Raw genomic sequence first — 16,949 nt, forward strand, 5'->3', positions numbered from 1 at the left:
CAAGGGTTGTTTCAAATGAGATATATTAAAATACTATTTATTGTCTATCTCAAGTGAATGTTGAGCTGGGTGCCTTGTGTTTACATTTGCTAAATCTGCCAAACTTATTCCAGACACATAGTTTCAACCACTGGCAAAGAATTAAAACCTGAGCTGCAGGAAAAAAAGCTTTTTTCTCTGTAAACAACATCAATAGAAATTGTAGTTTCAGAATAATATTTCTAATATGTTAATGGAAGAGTGTGGTTAGTGCAATGAAGCAGAATCTGTATCCATTGTAAAGATAGAGAGAAATACTTTTTCTAATATAATTTATATTTGTTCTTGCCATGGGTCTCTACTATGATGCCGAGCCCCAGAATGGACACAGAAGAGGAAGGAGAGGAGGAGGAAAAAAGAGAGAAAAAGATAAGCAAATGAGAAAGGGTTTAAGCTTTCTGAATATGCACTCTATTTCAGAGATCACATGAGGTACTGTATTTCATGATCTTATTTGAGCTTCAGGAAACAGCTTCAAGGTAACCCTGACTGTCCGTTTTACACCCAAGGCTCAGAAAGGGGAGGCTATGTCCCACTGGGATTGAGGTACCAAGGGAAGGAACCTTTGCACATCTTGACAGAATACCTGCCCACTACCTCCTTGTTGAGGAGAATGCCTGGGCTCACCAACCTCTTTCTCTTTGTTTCTCTATTGAGCTTTTTCTCTCTCTGTCTCCCCGCTCTTCTGCAAGGGTGAGTTGGGCACGCATCTATCTCTTTCAAGTCACTAAACAACTGAAAGGGAAAGTCAGTGATGAGTCCCTCTCTGTGTCACCAACCTGAGAGTGATCCCTGGTGCTCTGGTTTGTATCTGTCCCTAAAAATTCTTGTGCTGGAAACTCAGTCCCAATCCAACAGCATTGTGGCAGGACACAGGGGAGGGCTTTGGGGAGGAGTACAGGTAATGAGGGCCCTGCTATCATGGCCAGATTAAAGCCTCTCTAAGCAGACCTTTGGGGAGTGGGTCTGGGCTCTCCTGCCTTCCTGCTTTCTGCCTTGGGAGCTTGCAGTAAGAAGCCCACAGCGGATGCCAGCACCTTGCTCTTAGAATGTCCCGAATCTGTAAGTGTGAGAAATAAATGTATGTTCTTCCTAAGTTGTCAGTCAGCAGCAGTCTGTTAAGGCTTTACCAAACTGACCAGGGGACCTCCTGTGAGAACTGAGAGTTACCATGTGCCAGACCCAGGGTTAAGTGGTGTGGATTCATTATCTTAAATCTTCAGAGACCTTGTGAGTTAAGTTCTCTTATCACTACTTCACGGATAATAAAAACTAAGATTCAGACAGTAAATAGATTTACAAGAATAAGAAAACTCTAAGAAAGCCCTTTCTTGCTTCTTTGTAAGGCCCATCTTTGTCTTGGATGGCATTTACAACAAACACCAATGAGGTACATACCAATCATTAAAAATCTGCCAAAATGTTTGCTGAGCTATCTCAAGAAAACCCCACAGTGGCTTTCTATTCCTAATGGAGCAAAACTTCTTCAAATGCAATTTTCCATGCAGATGTAAAGTTCCTGAAATATTTTTCCCAAGCCCCAGTGCACATTCTCTTCATTTTTCTTCCCCTCCCAAGTCATTTTCAAGATTTATTCCATATTCTACCAAAACCAAATTTGTGCTCTTTCCAATCAAGTCTGTTCACCCAGTGTGTTAAATGGGTATTACACAAACACCTCCACATAGTTATCAAGTGATAATTCTCATTGGACAGCATTCTGTGTGACATAAATATGATCAATAAATGCTCACCGTTATTCTCGTTAGTCTCAGCTTTGCAGCTTTGACTACTATGTTGATTCTGCATAGCAAATCCCCAGGAGAACGGCTGGCATGGGGAGCTGCAGAGATGGAAAAGCTTTCAAATATTCACCTGTGTTCACGTGTTAAGTATTTTCCTCTTTATGTGTGTCGTGATGCTGCTTTTGGAGCATATTGCCCATCCAGAAAGGGATGGTCTCTAGGAATAGACATTAATGCTCCCTGCTCATGCATGCAGCCCTCTCCCACATTCCCAGGTTCCTCCAGTCCTGCAGGGTCAGAGGTATAATTTTGGCATAGGCTGTAACTAAGAGTGAACTTGTCACTTCCCAACAAAGCAGTTAGGAGTTGGTGTGTACTCCTCCACCTCTCTCCTTTCCACTGCCACAATGACTCAGTGGCTAATCGGTCACACAGCTTTGGGGCTACTAGATGGAGATCTACCACATGACAAGGGTCCCCCAATGACTGTGCGCAAGAGAGCTCTTTATCAAATTGTTTACAGTCAATATGGATTATAAACAAGAAACAACTTTGTTTTTGCAGTAAGCAAATGGATTGTGAGGTTAATCTCAGCATAACCTAATCTATTTTAATTAGTACAAAATCTTTTTCAGATTTTACAAAAGATGATCAAAATATACAGTGAATACTTAAATTTCTAAAACTTACAGCAATAGACATATGGCCATTTGACCCCTTCAAAATACTTCTTATTACTTCGAATACTCTTATCCTACAATTCTTGCTACTTGCTGAACCAGTGCTGAAAATACTTGTTCATGTGTTTATGAGGTGTGATCAAAATGCTGCTGTGGAGCGCCATGCAACCAAAAGGCAGGCCTGTAAAAATATTACACTCTGCTCTTGTCTATCTTATTCATCGGATCTGGCACCATGTGACTTCTGACTCCTCCCCAAAGTCAAAATGATCGTAAAGACAATGTTTTGAATCAATTCAGGACACCAAAGCAGCCAGGATAGTTCAACTAAAGACACTCAAGAAAGGACCTCCAGAACCACTTCAGAAAGTGGCAAGAATGATGGGATAAGTGTGTTCAAAGTGAGGGGGAGGAATTGAGGGGGCTTAATAAGTGTCTTTTACTGTAATATTTAAAAAAGAAGCAAACATTCACTGAATTTTTATCATACCTCATAATGTAATGACTTCCTGGGTACCGTTCTCAAGGCATATTCTTCATCAATGTGCTAGACAATGAAGACTGTTTCCTCTATTGATTGCCTATTTGCTTCCAGGGGCCTGGAGCACCACACCATGCCGAGCTTCCTGCTACATGGTCTTCCCATGAGGCTGTGCATGAGCCTGGCCAGTGTCCTGCTCCTGTGGAACACAGGTGGGTCTGGCCAGCTCCATAAGTGTCTCTGCCACAGCTATATATGTGGGTAGTCATTGCTCCTTAAGAATCTCACTAGCCAACATTTCAACGCAGAATCTGAAATGCGTTTGATGAAAATAGCAATCACAAATTCCATTCCTGATTTTATCCCTTGACTTTTTGTGGTGGAATCTCAATTATGCCACAGAATTCTCTCCACTTCCACTGTTACTATGCTTGCCCAAGGCACCATCCTCTGCTTCCTGGACCTCTGAGGGAGTTCCTCAACAGCTCTCTGTTTCTTCTCTTGTCTATTCATGATCCACTCATGAGCCACATTCCCACCCTCACAGTCCCCATACTTGTTAAGCAAGTATTCAACATTGTTTGTGTTTTATCCTTTCCTTCACTGTTTTATGTCTGCCTCCTCAACACACACAACACCTAGCAGATCCTGGTGCTCAGTAACACTGTCAATCACTAATGTTACCATAGTTCTCCAGTAAGTACTAAATGAATAATGATTAAATGAATCAGCAAACTAAAGTGGGATTTTAAACAAATCACATCACAATTCCAGATCATAACTTTCTCATCTACAAAAGATAATTTGGATTAAATTCTCTCTGATTTTATGTTTGAGTTATAGCTTCTTTGATGAAATCTGTTTTTACTTCAGTGCCTGACATTAGAGGAGAAGCCAAGGAAGAGAAGGGAATGACCGTCCTGCCTACCAGTATAACAGGTAAATGAGCAGGTCATCCCTCCTAGCTCTCTGTTCTTGGGCAAATCCTTTGACCTCTCTGAGCCTTCCCATCACTTGCCATAAATCCCGCCTCTATTGAACACTCTCACAGTCATGGTAATAGTTTTATGAGCTTCTTATACTTTATGGTTCATTGAATACTTGGATTCTCAGGATCTTATTAAATCCACGTAGACTGTAACAGTCTATCAGTGATAGACGATATTACAATGAAAGATATTATTGTTTTCCAGCATCACCTTTGTGATAATTTCATCTTTCTTTGCCTTTCCTTTTTGGATGGTACGAAATCAGCTGTGCTGTCGGATGGTGAACACCTTTAACCATAAGGACAGAGGGGTCAGAGACTGTATTTTTGCTCTTATGTTTCTGATAAACAGGCAGGATAATTTTTTGATATGCTTCATTTTGGAGGAGTAGAAGTTAATCTTTATTTTCTAAGTTTTGTTTTAAATGATTGGAACAGTCACATTATTCACATAGGAAAAGTACAAAAACATAAAGTAAACATGCTCCCCAGTTAACTGTCTCTCTTCCCCCAAGGACAGCAACTGTACTAATATTTATGTATAAGTAGGATCATTTCCCATAGATCATTACTGTGTTTGAGACTTCTATTTTCTTCTCTTTAAATGAGAACAGTTCCTGAACTAATAATGATAAAGGATAAAAGGTGAAAAGATGCTAAGCATGGTGAATTATGAAAAGTGTAAAGTACCTTCTATTTTAAAGGTCTTTTATCGTAAATAGAACAATGAATTTATATAACCTACTGGCAATTTATTTGAAAATTTCTCCCATATAATGTCTTATTGAGAGGTATGTGTTTTTTAAGATGTGTTTAGCTTGCACTTCAACGATTGTTACCAAGTCTGCCCAAGGATTTGTAATTTTAAAAAGGGGTGGTGGAAATAGGTGGTAACAGGGCTGCTGGTGAAGAACGATGTTTGGTCAGTAAGACCGGCCTGTGTCCATCACTGTGACTGGAAGGTGTAAGAATCCCACAAGCCCCACTCCCTGCAGCTGGAGGTCTGGAATCCAGGTCAGCACGAGTGGCACCTTCAGCGAGGACCCTGCTGCCTGAGCAAGTACCCAGCAAGGCCAGTGACATCTCCCTCAGATCACAGAGCAGCCACCACATGGTGGATGCGGGGTGCAGCGCCACTCAGGATGCCAGGGCAGAGCTGGCCTCTCCCAAGCCACAGAACAGGTCATTTGACAGCTTTGGGCCAGCTTCATAATTCATGTCTGTCTCAAACTGCCTCTTGTTGAATCACAACCCCTCTGCCTCCTGCAGCCTTATTGCGGGTTAAGGGATTCATAACCACCACCTACCTGTAACCCCAGAATCTCTGACATTTAACCCAAAACCACGATAACTTGTAAAAGGTCAAGTTGGATTAAGCAAGCACCAGTTGACTGGATCCAGTTTCAACAGGGTACTTGAAAAGCAGAGGGGACAGATGTCTTAGTTACTTTTCTCTCACTGCTGAGACAAAATACCCAACATCCAAAGTTAAAGAAGGAAAGGTTTATTTAGTTCACAGTTTGTAGAGGTTTCAGTCCACAATGGGCTGGTTCCAAGGCAGTGTGGCACATGGCAGAGGAATAACAGTTCATGGTGGCAGAAGACAGCAAAAGCAGCAAGGGCACCTTGACAGAGCCTTTCTGTCCCTTTTTCTTGTCCAGACTTCCAGGATTAGGGTGGTGCCAAACTAATCAGTGTGGTTACATGCCCTTAATCCCAGCATCGAACACTCTAGATTCAGCCACCTCTGAAAAAGCCACCTATGGCCACCTGAGGCTTTGGGGGACATCTAGACTCTAACCATAACAACAGACTAAATGTCCATCACTGGATGAGCAGATAAAGAAAATTACACACACACACACACACACACACACACACACACACACAGGAATAAGGTTCAGCTTTAGGAAGAAGAAAATTTCACCTTTTTCAGCAACGTGGAGGACACCATGCTAAGTGCAAGAAGCTAGGCAGTGCAGGCCAAATACTGCCTGATCTCAAGTACAGCTCAAGGTCACAGATACAGAGTGGAAAGGTGGATGTCAGGATGCAGGGGACAGAAATGGAGAATTTGTTGTTGAACAGGTGTGAAGTTTCAGTTCTGCAAGATGAATAGGTTCTAGAGATGCGCTGTACCTCATGGTGCCTATAGTTGAGATCACTACATTGTGCACTTAAACATTAGTGAAGGGGTAGATCTTACATTACATGTTCTTACCTCAATAAAGTGACATCAAGTGAAGTGAAATGCAGGGGAAAGTAACAGGGACAGAGAGTGAGGGCTGTGTTTCAGTCTTCCCTCAGCCTCTAGCCCCAGGAAGAACTTAGGCACATCTCTTCACTTTTCTGGGTCCTAGTTTCCTCCTTCTTCCAGGGAGCATTGGGCAAGATGATTTTGAGGATTTTGTGGGTTGTGTGAGCTGCACTTCCAGGTTACCATGTGACTGATGAGGACTTTTATTCCAGTGTCTGGAATCAAGGGTGTTAAGAAGGAAAAAGATGAGGCTTTGCTTGGCCCAAAAGGTAAGTCGTCCAGCCCTAATCCCTGCCCTGCTCTGGAATGGTCGGTGCACTCTCCAAGCTCTCTGTACCCCGCCCTTCCTTCTGTAAGATGGCCACAAAGCCCCTCTCCATCTGAGTGCACATGAATCCAGTTGGGCAGCAGTGATGGCCGCAGGTGCAGTGCGATTATACCTCCTCCAACTGGAGATAACTGAGCCCAGGAAGAGGCCCTGGTACAATGCTCACGGCACCTGAGGTTCTGTGTTGGTGCTCTTCACCTGTCATTCCCTATGACTGTCCTCCTGCCGATCCCACAGACAGGAAGCTCTGTGTGGAGACTAGATCACTTCCAGTTAACCTCTTCACACCCAACACCTAGCATAATGCTAGGCCCTCGTCGAGTATCTGTTAGGTGAATGAATGAACGGATGAATGAATGAATGCCATTGATATTTTTTAATTGCCTTTGATATTTTCTCATCTGATAGTTTACAATTTGCCAACTATGGTAGGCAAGGGACCTGAGGCTCTGGGAGAGACATTCCTCTGAGGTTCTTAGGAGGCAGGGTCTGAGCATCCGCGCTTAGAACCACCACTGCGGTTACCACTATTGTGTTGTATAAAGTTACAGGAGTTGCTTCCTTGGTCTGAGCCTCTGTTTCCCAAGCAAGTTAAGGAGTTGGGTAGATTACAGCCTCCACACTGTAACTGCTTTCATAGCTGTTATTGCATGGGTATCTAGGGCACACCCCAGGCCAAGGCGATTAGAATCTGGAGGTCAGGTGTGAGCTCAGGGGATCTGGGACCTGCCTTCCTCAGTGTCCCCAGTGAGACTACACTGCTGAGCCGCAGAGCCTCCAAAGCTTCCCCAGCTCCCAGGGCTCGGATGGGGCTTACTTTTCCCTCATGGAAATGTCCTTCCTAGGGTCTGTCCTCAGAGGAGAGAAGAAGGAGGAAGGGCTGGCGTTTCTTGCTTCCACAGGTGAGTCTCCAGCTTACCCTCTGCCCACACCATGGAGGACCGGCTGCTGAGCAAATTCTCCCCTGCCCCTGGACCTCTGTTCCCAAGCCCCACAGTGGGGATGACACCACCTCTCAAATTATTACCTGAACAAAAAGCAAAAGTTTTAAAAAAATGCTTGTAAAAATACAGAGAAGAGGATCAACTGCTGTTTCCACCGGGTCACCTGTTGTTTCCCACTCTTCCAAGAGTAGCTGGGAGAGGGGGAGTCTTAACCCAACACTGTCTCCAACCAAGGCTGCACTTTACCAGTACCTGGGGAGATTCTTTTTCAAAACTGATGTTTGTGTCGTAGTCCAGCCCAGCTAGGATGGAGCCCAAGCACTGAAATTATGGAGTTTTGAAAAACTCTTCCCAGGGAACAGTGCCCAGCCAGAGTACTGGCTTCTACTTTCAGAGCTGTGGAGAACCCCTGTGACCTCTTCTGGCTTCCCACCAACCAATCTCCACTCTCTGCAAAGGCACAGATAAAGCAATCACTGAAATGAGTGCTGTCTTCACCACTGCACGTGTGCTTGGCTGTTGCCTCCTGAGTTCCTGATAGGAACTGCTTCTTGTCTTAGGATTCTTGTGCCTGGCACTTGGTATGTGCTCTGCACATGTCCAAGGAGAAAGCTTATCCACCTGGAGTTTGGAAATGAAAAACTTGCTGCTGCTGGGAAAAGCCTGCTGCCGACCCTGTCCTTGCATCTCTTCCAGAGTTGCCCGCAAGGTCTGTGGATCTGTCTGCACTTAACCTGACGGAGTTTGTGAACAGGATGCTGAGCAGAGCTTTCAAAGGTAAACCACCTGTCCATACCACGCAGGCCTGTTCTCCTGTACACTCCTGTCTGCTGGGCCTGTCTGTGACTTGGGGAGGATGCATCACTCCTCTGTGTCTCATTCTCCCAGGGTTGAGGGTGGAGAGTACATTCTCCTGCCTAACCCACCATGAGACTGAAAGCATCAGGGTGGAGTAGTGGTCCCCAACCATCCCCAAAGCAAACCACACTCTAAACATGCTCAATGGGCAGTGGTGTAATCACAAAGCTTTTGACACAAACTAGCAATAATTATTCATTAACTTAATGTGATCCTGTGTTTCTCTCTTTTGAAAAATGGAGTACTACAAAGTGCTTACAATATCATTCCAATCTTCTATGTCCTTTTAGCTTCCAGTAAAATAATTTTTATTTAGCAAATAATGAATATGAGTTTGTGAATATTTTCTAACAAAGCCAGAAGATTGGTATCTAGAAGTAGAACTTTGCAAAATAACAGCAAACAATGAAAGATCCCCAGAGTGTATCCCTTAGTTCCTATATTATGTATGTGTGTGTGTGTGTGTGTGTGTGTGTGTATATATATATATATATATATATATATATATATATATACCCCACTTTGTCCAATAAATATTTAGAGATAATTATTTATCATGTGCCAGGCACTATTTTGCCATGAGGGTAAAACAGTGAATAAAGCTGATAAAAATCCCTGTCCTGGGGGACCTCAAATTCTAATATGTGGAAAGGTAACAAAAACCAGTAAGCATAGGAAGGAGGAAATGATAAGTGCTATGCAAAATAAAAAGGATGAGGAATGCTGATTCAAAACAAAGGTCAATGTGAATGGCATTCTCTAGGGTCATGCAATGTACAAACTGCACATCTCTACATGGTGGCTCTATACCTATTCACTTAGTCCCTCTCCATCTCAATGCTTGGAGCTCAAAGATGCAAGTCCTGCTCTCGTTGCTCATTGGAGAGCTGCCATCACTGGGGTAACTTGGGAGGCTTGTGGTAAGCTGGGAGTGATCCAGTTACTGTGAGGACTGGGAAAAGACTGGAGCATCAGGTAACCTGGCAGGACTCCTGCGGTCCTATTAGCCCTGTCCTGCCCTCTGCAAAGCTCTGCAGCAGGAGCTTCAGAATGGGGCAGAGACTCCAAAGCCATGGCTCATACCTCCAAGGAGCATGCTTCAAGACCTTATTTAGTCCTAGCATGTTGCCATGAGGTGGTGCTGTCAGGCCCACTTCTCAGATGCAGAAATTGAAGCATTGGCATTGCCTCTAGGACTGGAATTCAGGTCACTTTAGCCTACGCCCATGATCTAGCCCAAAGCTTTCCAAACTTGCTGCGTGGTAAGAAGCACCTGCAGAGCCTATTACATAGCACAGCTCCCAGATCCCTGCCCTGGGGATTCTGGTTCAGTTGGTTTTAGCTGGGACTCAAATGTGCGTTTTTACCAAGTGGCAATGGTGATGTTTGCCATCAGAGAAATGGGAGGGAACTGAGTAGTGGATATTCAAGCTTTGTTGCATACTCCATTCTCCCGAAGAGCTTAGGAGGCACAGACCCTAGCTCTACCCAGTGTACGGCATCAGGGTCTCTGTGGAGCTGTTCTCTGGAAGCTGAGGCAGAATGGACTCCATGGGTGACTTACATGCACCAAAACCCAAAGGCTTGGCCATTGTAGCCCTGTCTCCTCCACACGGTACTAACTTACACAAATAAAAGTTACTAGAGATGTTCATTACAGTTCAGGATCCAGGACATTCCCACCTTCCTAGATTAGCATTCCCACTGGCCTCCAGAACTGAAAGCCTGAGTTGCTGTAGTTTGAGCCAACAAGTGTGTGAGAATTTGTAATGGCAGCCTCAGGAGACTAAATACACCTGGACTCTGAGGAAGTTGCCAGAGCTTCTGGATAGAACATCCGGCCAAAAGGGCTTGGTTTGGTTTTATATTTCTTATTTTGGTTTGCTTTTCTTTTTCTTATTTTTAACTTTTGTCCTTTTAGTGCTTATATTTGTCATTTGTTTATAATACTGTTCATTTCTATCACCTGCTTCCTTGCTTGTAGTGTGGTTTCTTTACTGCCTCATTAGCAGGCATTTGGTATCTGTTTCCTTTCCTCCCTTTCTTTGGACAGAGAGCAAGCAGTTCTTCTCCCTGCTGACCATCACCTCCTATAGTTCCTTTGCCTTCCACAAGGTTTCCATGGCTGTCTACAACAGTGAGTACAGGCTGGCTCTTCCTCTTCCTGGCAACAGTGGTGGGCGAGGAGTTGCAGGGCAACTTAGGTGTCAGGATCGCTGTGCAAATCCTTTCTCTTCACAGTTTCTAATCTGAAGACAGTGGACCCAGCCAAATTCCCCACAAGATTCTGCTACTGTCTCAATAATCGGACCAATGACCTATCAGGTGGGTGGAGCCAGCCATAAGCCTTGCAGTGTTTCCAACTTACCTTGTGCCCTTTTATATACATATTTTGTTTTCATAAAAAGGAAAATGCAGTGATGTCTACTATGCTTAAATATGCAGACATTCATTGTCCCAGAAAGTTTCTTTTTCTTGGTTTTACCATAGAGAAATAGCTGAGTGCATAAAAGGGAAGAGGAAAAATTTTCATGCAGCATTTTTTCATTGTAAAATCAGAAACAAACTAAATACCTGCCAGTAGGGAAACAGTCTACTATATGAGTTGTGACCAAAATATACAGTGAATGTTTAAATTTTTAGAAAAAATTTAAGTAAAAGAAACGTTGCCATTAATCCACTCAGAGCACTCCCCCTTGCTTCAAACACAGTTATCCCACATTGTTGCCACTTTCTGAAGCAATTCAGGAAGTCCTTTTCCAGCAGTGTCTTCAGTTGTGGTGTTATGGCTGCCTAGATGTCCTGAATCAATTTGAAATGTTTACTTCTTATGGTCATTTTGACTTCGGAAAAAATGGGGCCCATATTTTTGAGTGGAAGGCTATGGAATAGAGGGGACTTGTATTATTAGGATTTTTTTTTTTAGTGAAAGTGAATTCATGTGTTACTTGTATAATTAAAAATTAAAAGTATTACACATTCCTTATATTTCAAGCATCCAAAAAATAGGAGTAAAAATTACTCTCTAGCCATGAATTCATCCATTCACCAGCTCTTTACTGAACACGCATGGGACTCTGCTTTAAGCAATTCTGACACATCCCTGATGGCATGGAACTGAGATTCCGGAGGAGGGGATGGAAAGTTAAAAAGTAAGCTGCAAATTCAAAGGGACCAATAGCCTGACCATGGGCCAAAAAGCAGGGAGAAGGGAAAAAACAGACGTGATGGTGGGGAATGCTTCCACGCTTGAGTGGTGGGGAGCTCTCTAAGGAAATGAGGCATCATCTTCAGCAGCAGGGGGCGCCACTGAGGCTCTTGGAACAGTGCTCCAGCGAAGGCCTAGGCAGCACAGTGAGGACTGAACAGGCCAATGTGGCTGGGATGAATGAGCAAGGCAGAATCCTGAGAAATGAATTCAAGAGAGGCAGGGTGGGCAGTTTGTAGTCCAGGTCATACACGGGTTTATGGTCCATTGCAAGTATTTTAATTTTCACTGTGAATAACAAGGAAGCTGAAGTGATTGTTTGCACAGAGGAGCAACAATGCATAAATGCATAAAAGGATTGCTCTGACTACTAGTGAAAGAGTAGATTGTGAGTGAAGCAAGGGCCAAAGGCAACCAGAGCCTCCAGTTTTGTTTCCCCACCTAACCAAATATGAAAACGTTTTCCATGGCATTAAAAGCTCTTTGTAAGCATTCGTGATGGCTATGTAATCGACGAATGCAAGCATTTTTCTAGCATGCTGCAGCCATGCTTCCGAGTAAATTCTAGGTTGTTTATAATGTAAATGGTCCTGCATATCTTGGTATATAAAATTTCTTGTTTCAGATGCTTTTATGAAGATAGATTACCCAAAGTGGAATTTCTAAATCAAACACTGAAAAGTTTAAAGATAATAATTACTAATATTTACTATAATATCAGTACTATTTACCAGCCTGAGTACTTGACATCTGTTATCTTATTAAATGCACCCTGTGAATCTTACCAAAAACTACATTTGAGAGGAAGAAAGAGCTTCATAATCACATTTTTCTCACCATCTCATTAACTCCTGCTGAGGCCCAAGCTTTGTGCTGGGTGAATCCCTTCCCCAGTGAGTAAAAGATAAAAATAAAATTTAAGAAGTCCCATCTACCTTGGGAAAGTTTATCATTCTGCTCCACCAGGCAGAGCACATCTCTACACTCTTGAAATAACTATTTGAATTCATCCTATAGATCAGCATCCATGGATGAGTAGCTTGCCATGCCTCTGATAAGCCACGGTGATGGCCCCACAATTTAACATGGAACAACACACCTGGCATTGATCCCCCTCAGATTTTTACAGTGAGATCCTGTACATTTGACCATTACTCAAAATCTTTGAGGAAGATGTTTTTGTGGATAGTCGTCAGATCATTTTCTTTTGAATACTCTGAATTCTAACATACAGCCCTCCCTGGAATGTATGTTTACATATATTCTCCTTTTTCCCTTAAATTAAGTGATTTAAATTTTCTTGATTTTTAAAAAACAATGTACTGTGTTGTCAAAATGCTATGCAACATGAACAAGTATAACCAAGAAATCCAAAATACCTGATGTTCCAACATCCATAGGTAATCACTCTTTATGTTTGATGAACATTATGCAAGGCTATCTAAACTACGTGTCTAACCCATTCATTCCTCCTGTCAAAAAACCTACTTCTCCAACCTCCCCGTCTACTCCAGCCACTCACCCATCCATCCTTTATACCCAGCAATACATTTTAGAAGATAGTCTGGGCTACTATGAGTATCCCAAAGCAGCCTGGCTTCAGGAAGTGGAGATGACTATGTAAGGATGTCAGCAGACTCTGAAAGTTTGATGGTAGGGTGGGTGGTCCAGGCTCCTTCCACCCTGTCGGTCTGTAGCCTGCCTTCTACAAGGTGTTGCTCTCCACCTTCAACTGCAAGGAAGGGAGGAAGGAATCAGAAGGCAACCCCATTTGATGTAAACACACAGCACAGAAACTTGCACATTTCTCCTTCTCACATGCCCTTGGCTAGAATTTAGTAGCATGGCCACACAAATCTGCAAAGCAAGCTTGAGAATGTAGTTAGTGTATTAAACCACTATGTAGCTGATTTGATGTTCTCTTACTAGAGGAATTTGGGAGAGTACATCTTAAAAATGATCCATTCCCATATCTATAAATATGCCTCCTCTTTCATATGAATTTACGGTAGCCATTGAAAGAAGTTATTAATTTGTTATTTAACTTGTCTCCCAGAGGTAAACGCATAGCTTATGTGTGATATTTTTACACTTATGAGCAGTGATGTGATGGGCATCTGTGTGCAGTCACTTGGAGTGCTTGCCCACTTACATTTGCGGGATAAAGCCCTCAAAAGAAAATTGTTGGCTGATGGGCAAACAGTTTTGTGGTGATTCAAACTGTTAAATTTTCTTCTAGAACTCTTTCACAAATTTACACTTTTGTCAGCAAAGTTTGAATGCATCAATTTTCACACACCATTGCCAACGTTGAGTATTAAGAGAAAGGCTTAAATCATTACCAACTGGATTGGCAAAAATTAAAAAGGCTTTCCTTAGCTTCGATTTGTACATGAAGATAATCAGAAATAATTCATCTATGTGCAATGCTAGCAAATTAGATGGATTCATCAGAACAAAGGATACCTTGAAGTCATGATGACTGGTTTTCTTCCAAGTCTAATGAACAGATGGGATAGTGGTTCCCAAAGGGAAGATGATAGCAGGTGCTGAGCAAGAGGGTGCACGCTCAGAAGTGGGAGTGGGGCTGTCGGGAAGAGGGAAGCTTTGGCCCAGGCAGACCTCAGTTCACACCCCAGCTCTGCCACATACTACAGGACCTTGGGGAGGTCACTCCTTCTCTCTGATCCTTGGGCAGAACCTGGTCTCATTGTTGGTGTCTGGCTCCCACATCTTGCTCATAGCTTTTGTGCAAAAATATTTAATAGTGGATTCACTGGCCTGCTTATGAATCTTTCTTTCTCTGTAACTTTAGCTTTGTATGTTTCACAAAGTTCTCCAGGACCTAGTAGGTGTCTGCCACTCTGTGAACATCCAGTGAATATTTATTAGATACATTACTTAATAAGCAAAGGAGATGTTTGAGAAATAGAAAGAACATAGATGGAAGAAGTAATGACATACAGCACTACCTCTCTTCAGTTTCATCCATGTGACATAGAAATCAGGATGCCCACCTTTTCCACCCTTCTAATGGACACCTGTGTACACCTGCATGGGTTTGCCAGTACTTCTGCCTCCAGGAGAGTAACGTATTTCTCTGCAGATGTTGTAATATCACATCGGGGCTCTGGCTCACACATGGTAATGTCTACAGCCCATCAATCATGCTGCTTACACAAACCAATGATTGCAGATAACCTTTCCCTGTCTATCTGGGTTCTGTGTTTGCAAGTCAGCTTTTTCAAGCCCAAATTCATAATCCTATAGTAAAAGAAGCATATGTGTTTGTACAAGGCACAATGGCAAATCATCCAGTGGTCCTCTTAGAAAATCAGTATTTGATGATCCTACAATAATATCTCCTTTGCTTTGGAAGACAAGAATGTGTTGGGTCCTGGAAAGCCTCAAATGAGTAGAGAAGGAGGTGGAAGATGTTTGATTAGAAGTAGATTTGGAATTTTTCCTGGTCAGTGACGCCCACCATATTAGGCAATGGTCCTAACCAAACCTTGTTCAGAGAGAAAATTCTCAAACATTCTACTGCCTGAAATGCTATAAAAATTTCCCAGACTTTTCTATCATTCCTCTTAACAAAGTGGGCAGAAGTTCCTGATGATATTATTAACGGTTTATCCCTTTTGATAGTTGGTAGTGTATAACCCATCACTAAATTTGACATTGCATTTTAAAATCCCAAGAATTATACTTATGTATATATTATGTGAATTTAGTATTCTAAAATAATTAAAGTGATGGAAAAAAACCATTATTCAGCAAATGCAGCATTTTGTGGCTCTTTGGTGTTAGTACAGAAGGGGAATGGGGAGAGGGGAATGGAAGAGAAAAAGGATGGTAACAGTGGATCCCAAAGTTTCATGCCCACTTGAAATTGACCTCTTAATTTTGTTTTAGAATTAGTAGGTTTTCTAGATATGATTCTCAATATCACTCAATACATTGAACTAAATCAAACTTGTCAAAACTAGTCTGGAAAACCCAAATGCGACACATTTCCCCTCAGTCTCTGATTTAGAAATCAAGACCTCCCATCTGTCTTGCAGATTTCACAGCCCTCCTCATAGACATCACGGAGAACTCCACTGGCTCCCTCACAGAGGTTTTCAGGTCCACCTCCCTCCTCTCAGGTATGCCAATGGAAGGTGCCCACAGAACAGAGTCAGGCAGAGTTGGCTTCCCCAGGCAGGTCAGGCTTTCAGGAAGTCTTATGTAGGCTCTATTTAGACGAAGGGCCAGGGTGGTCTAGTTTCTAACACAGTACTTGGAGGCACCATCTTTCAATCAGAGCTACTCCTGGGATCCAGGAAATTGGAGGACAAATCCAACAGCTGAGTTAGGAGAATGAAGGCAGCCTTAAGGAAACAGCTTCTGGTGGAGGGCTGGATTTCCCTTTGAAAGATGAGGAAAGCGAGATCCAAGGAAGATTATCATTTTGCTCAGATCTCTATGGATCCTAAATGTCTGCTTGAAGTACAGTTTGAAAAGATACACCTTGTTTATAATGGCGTTCTTAAAAGTCCCAAGTGAGTCACACTTCCCCAGGGGTACGCTTTGAAAAACACAGATATAGACAACAGCCCAACAGTCAATCTCAGCAGAAAGATGATGCTTTGTACTATGGAAGAGCATAAGCTGGAGAGAGCAAGAGAGAAACTGCACGAGATACCATCGGGTTTCAAGGATTCTCCCAAGGGCTTCCTATGTGTTCCCTCATTAGATTCTTGCTACAATCTCATGCGGTAGCTATTGTATTTATTCCCATTTCACAGGTGAGAAAACTATGGTAAGTAATTTGCCTACGATTACTCCACAGAGAGAATTCAAATGCAGGAAATCTGGCTCTCAGCTCCTGCTTTGGTCACTACACTAATTGTATCACACGAACAATAACACTGATTATTATTATGACCATTCACCATGCCCTTCTATCAGCGCTTTACACACATTATCTCATTGGATCTTCATGGTCATCCCATGAGGAACATGGAGCCACATGTTCACAGCCTGTTAAGCAGCATCCTTGGGGACAATTCTGTTTAGGAACTCAGAAGGGTTCAGTTTTTGAAAGTCTGCTTGAGTGTCTACACCATATTGCTACAACATCTCCAGCAACATCCAGGGAAGCCTGCTGCAACCAAACACATTTCCATTCATTAGCACAATGGTTGGCCCTTTAAGTGGAATGGATAAAGACTTTATCAGCCTCATGCCTGGCGAGACAGATTTTGCCACCAAATGAATGGTGGTACCAAACTCATAAGCTTTCCAGTTACAGAGATCTGGGAATTTGGGAATTGCACATAAAAGATTATGGGATTTAAATTTTCACCATTTTAAAGATGGGTACATGGAGTCCTGGAGAAGCCAAGCAGTTCGCTCATTTGTGCGGTGCATAGCTAG

The 16,949-nt window shown here is 42.7% G+C and overlaps 1 protein-coding gene across 1 annotated transcript in view; it reads left to right on the plus strand.

Annotated features, from left to right (window-relative positions):
- Positions 1-3,078: 3,078 nt before the first annotated feature.
- Positions 3,079-16,949, plus strand: part of Hhla1 (HHLA1 neighbor of OC90) — a 40,224-nt gene continuing 26,353 nt past the window's right edge. Inside the window, 7 exon segments of the mRNA XM_087184941.1 lie at positions 3,079-3,157; positions 3,819-3,896; positions 7,379-7,420; positions 8,159-8,239; positions 10,374-10,457; positions 10,562-10,645; positions 15,593-15,676. Coding sequence (XP_087041067.1) covers positions 3,079-3,157; positions 3,819-3,896; positions 7,379-7,420; positions 8,159-8,239; positions 10,374-10,457; positions 10,562-10,645; positions 15,593-15,676 — 532 coding nt within the window.

The sequence above is a fragment of the Heterocephalus glaber genome, unplaced genomic scaffold (genome assembly GCF_053883595.1).
Source record: "Heterocephalus glaber isolate CG9 unplaced genomic scaffold, H.glaber_assembly_v1.0 deba00000281, whole genome shotgun sequence".
NCBI classification, from domain to species: domain Eukaryota; kingdom Metazoa; phylum Chordata; class Mammalia; order Rodentia; family Bathyergidae; genus Heterocephalus; species Heterocephalus glaber.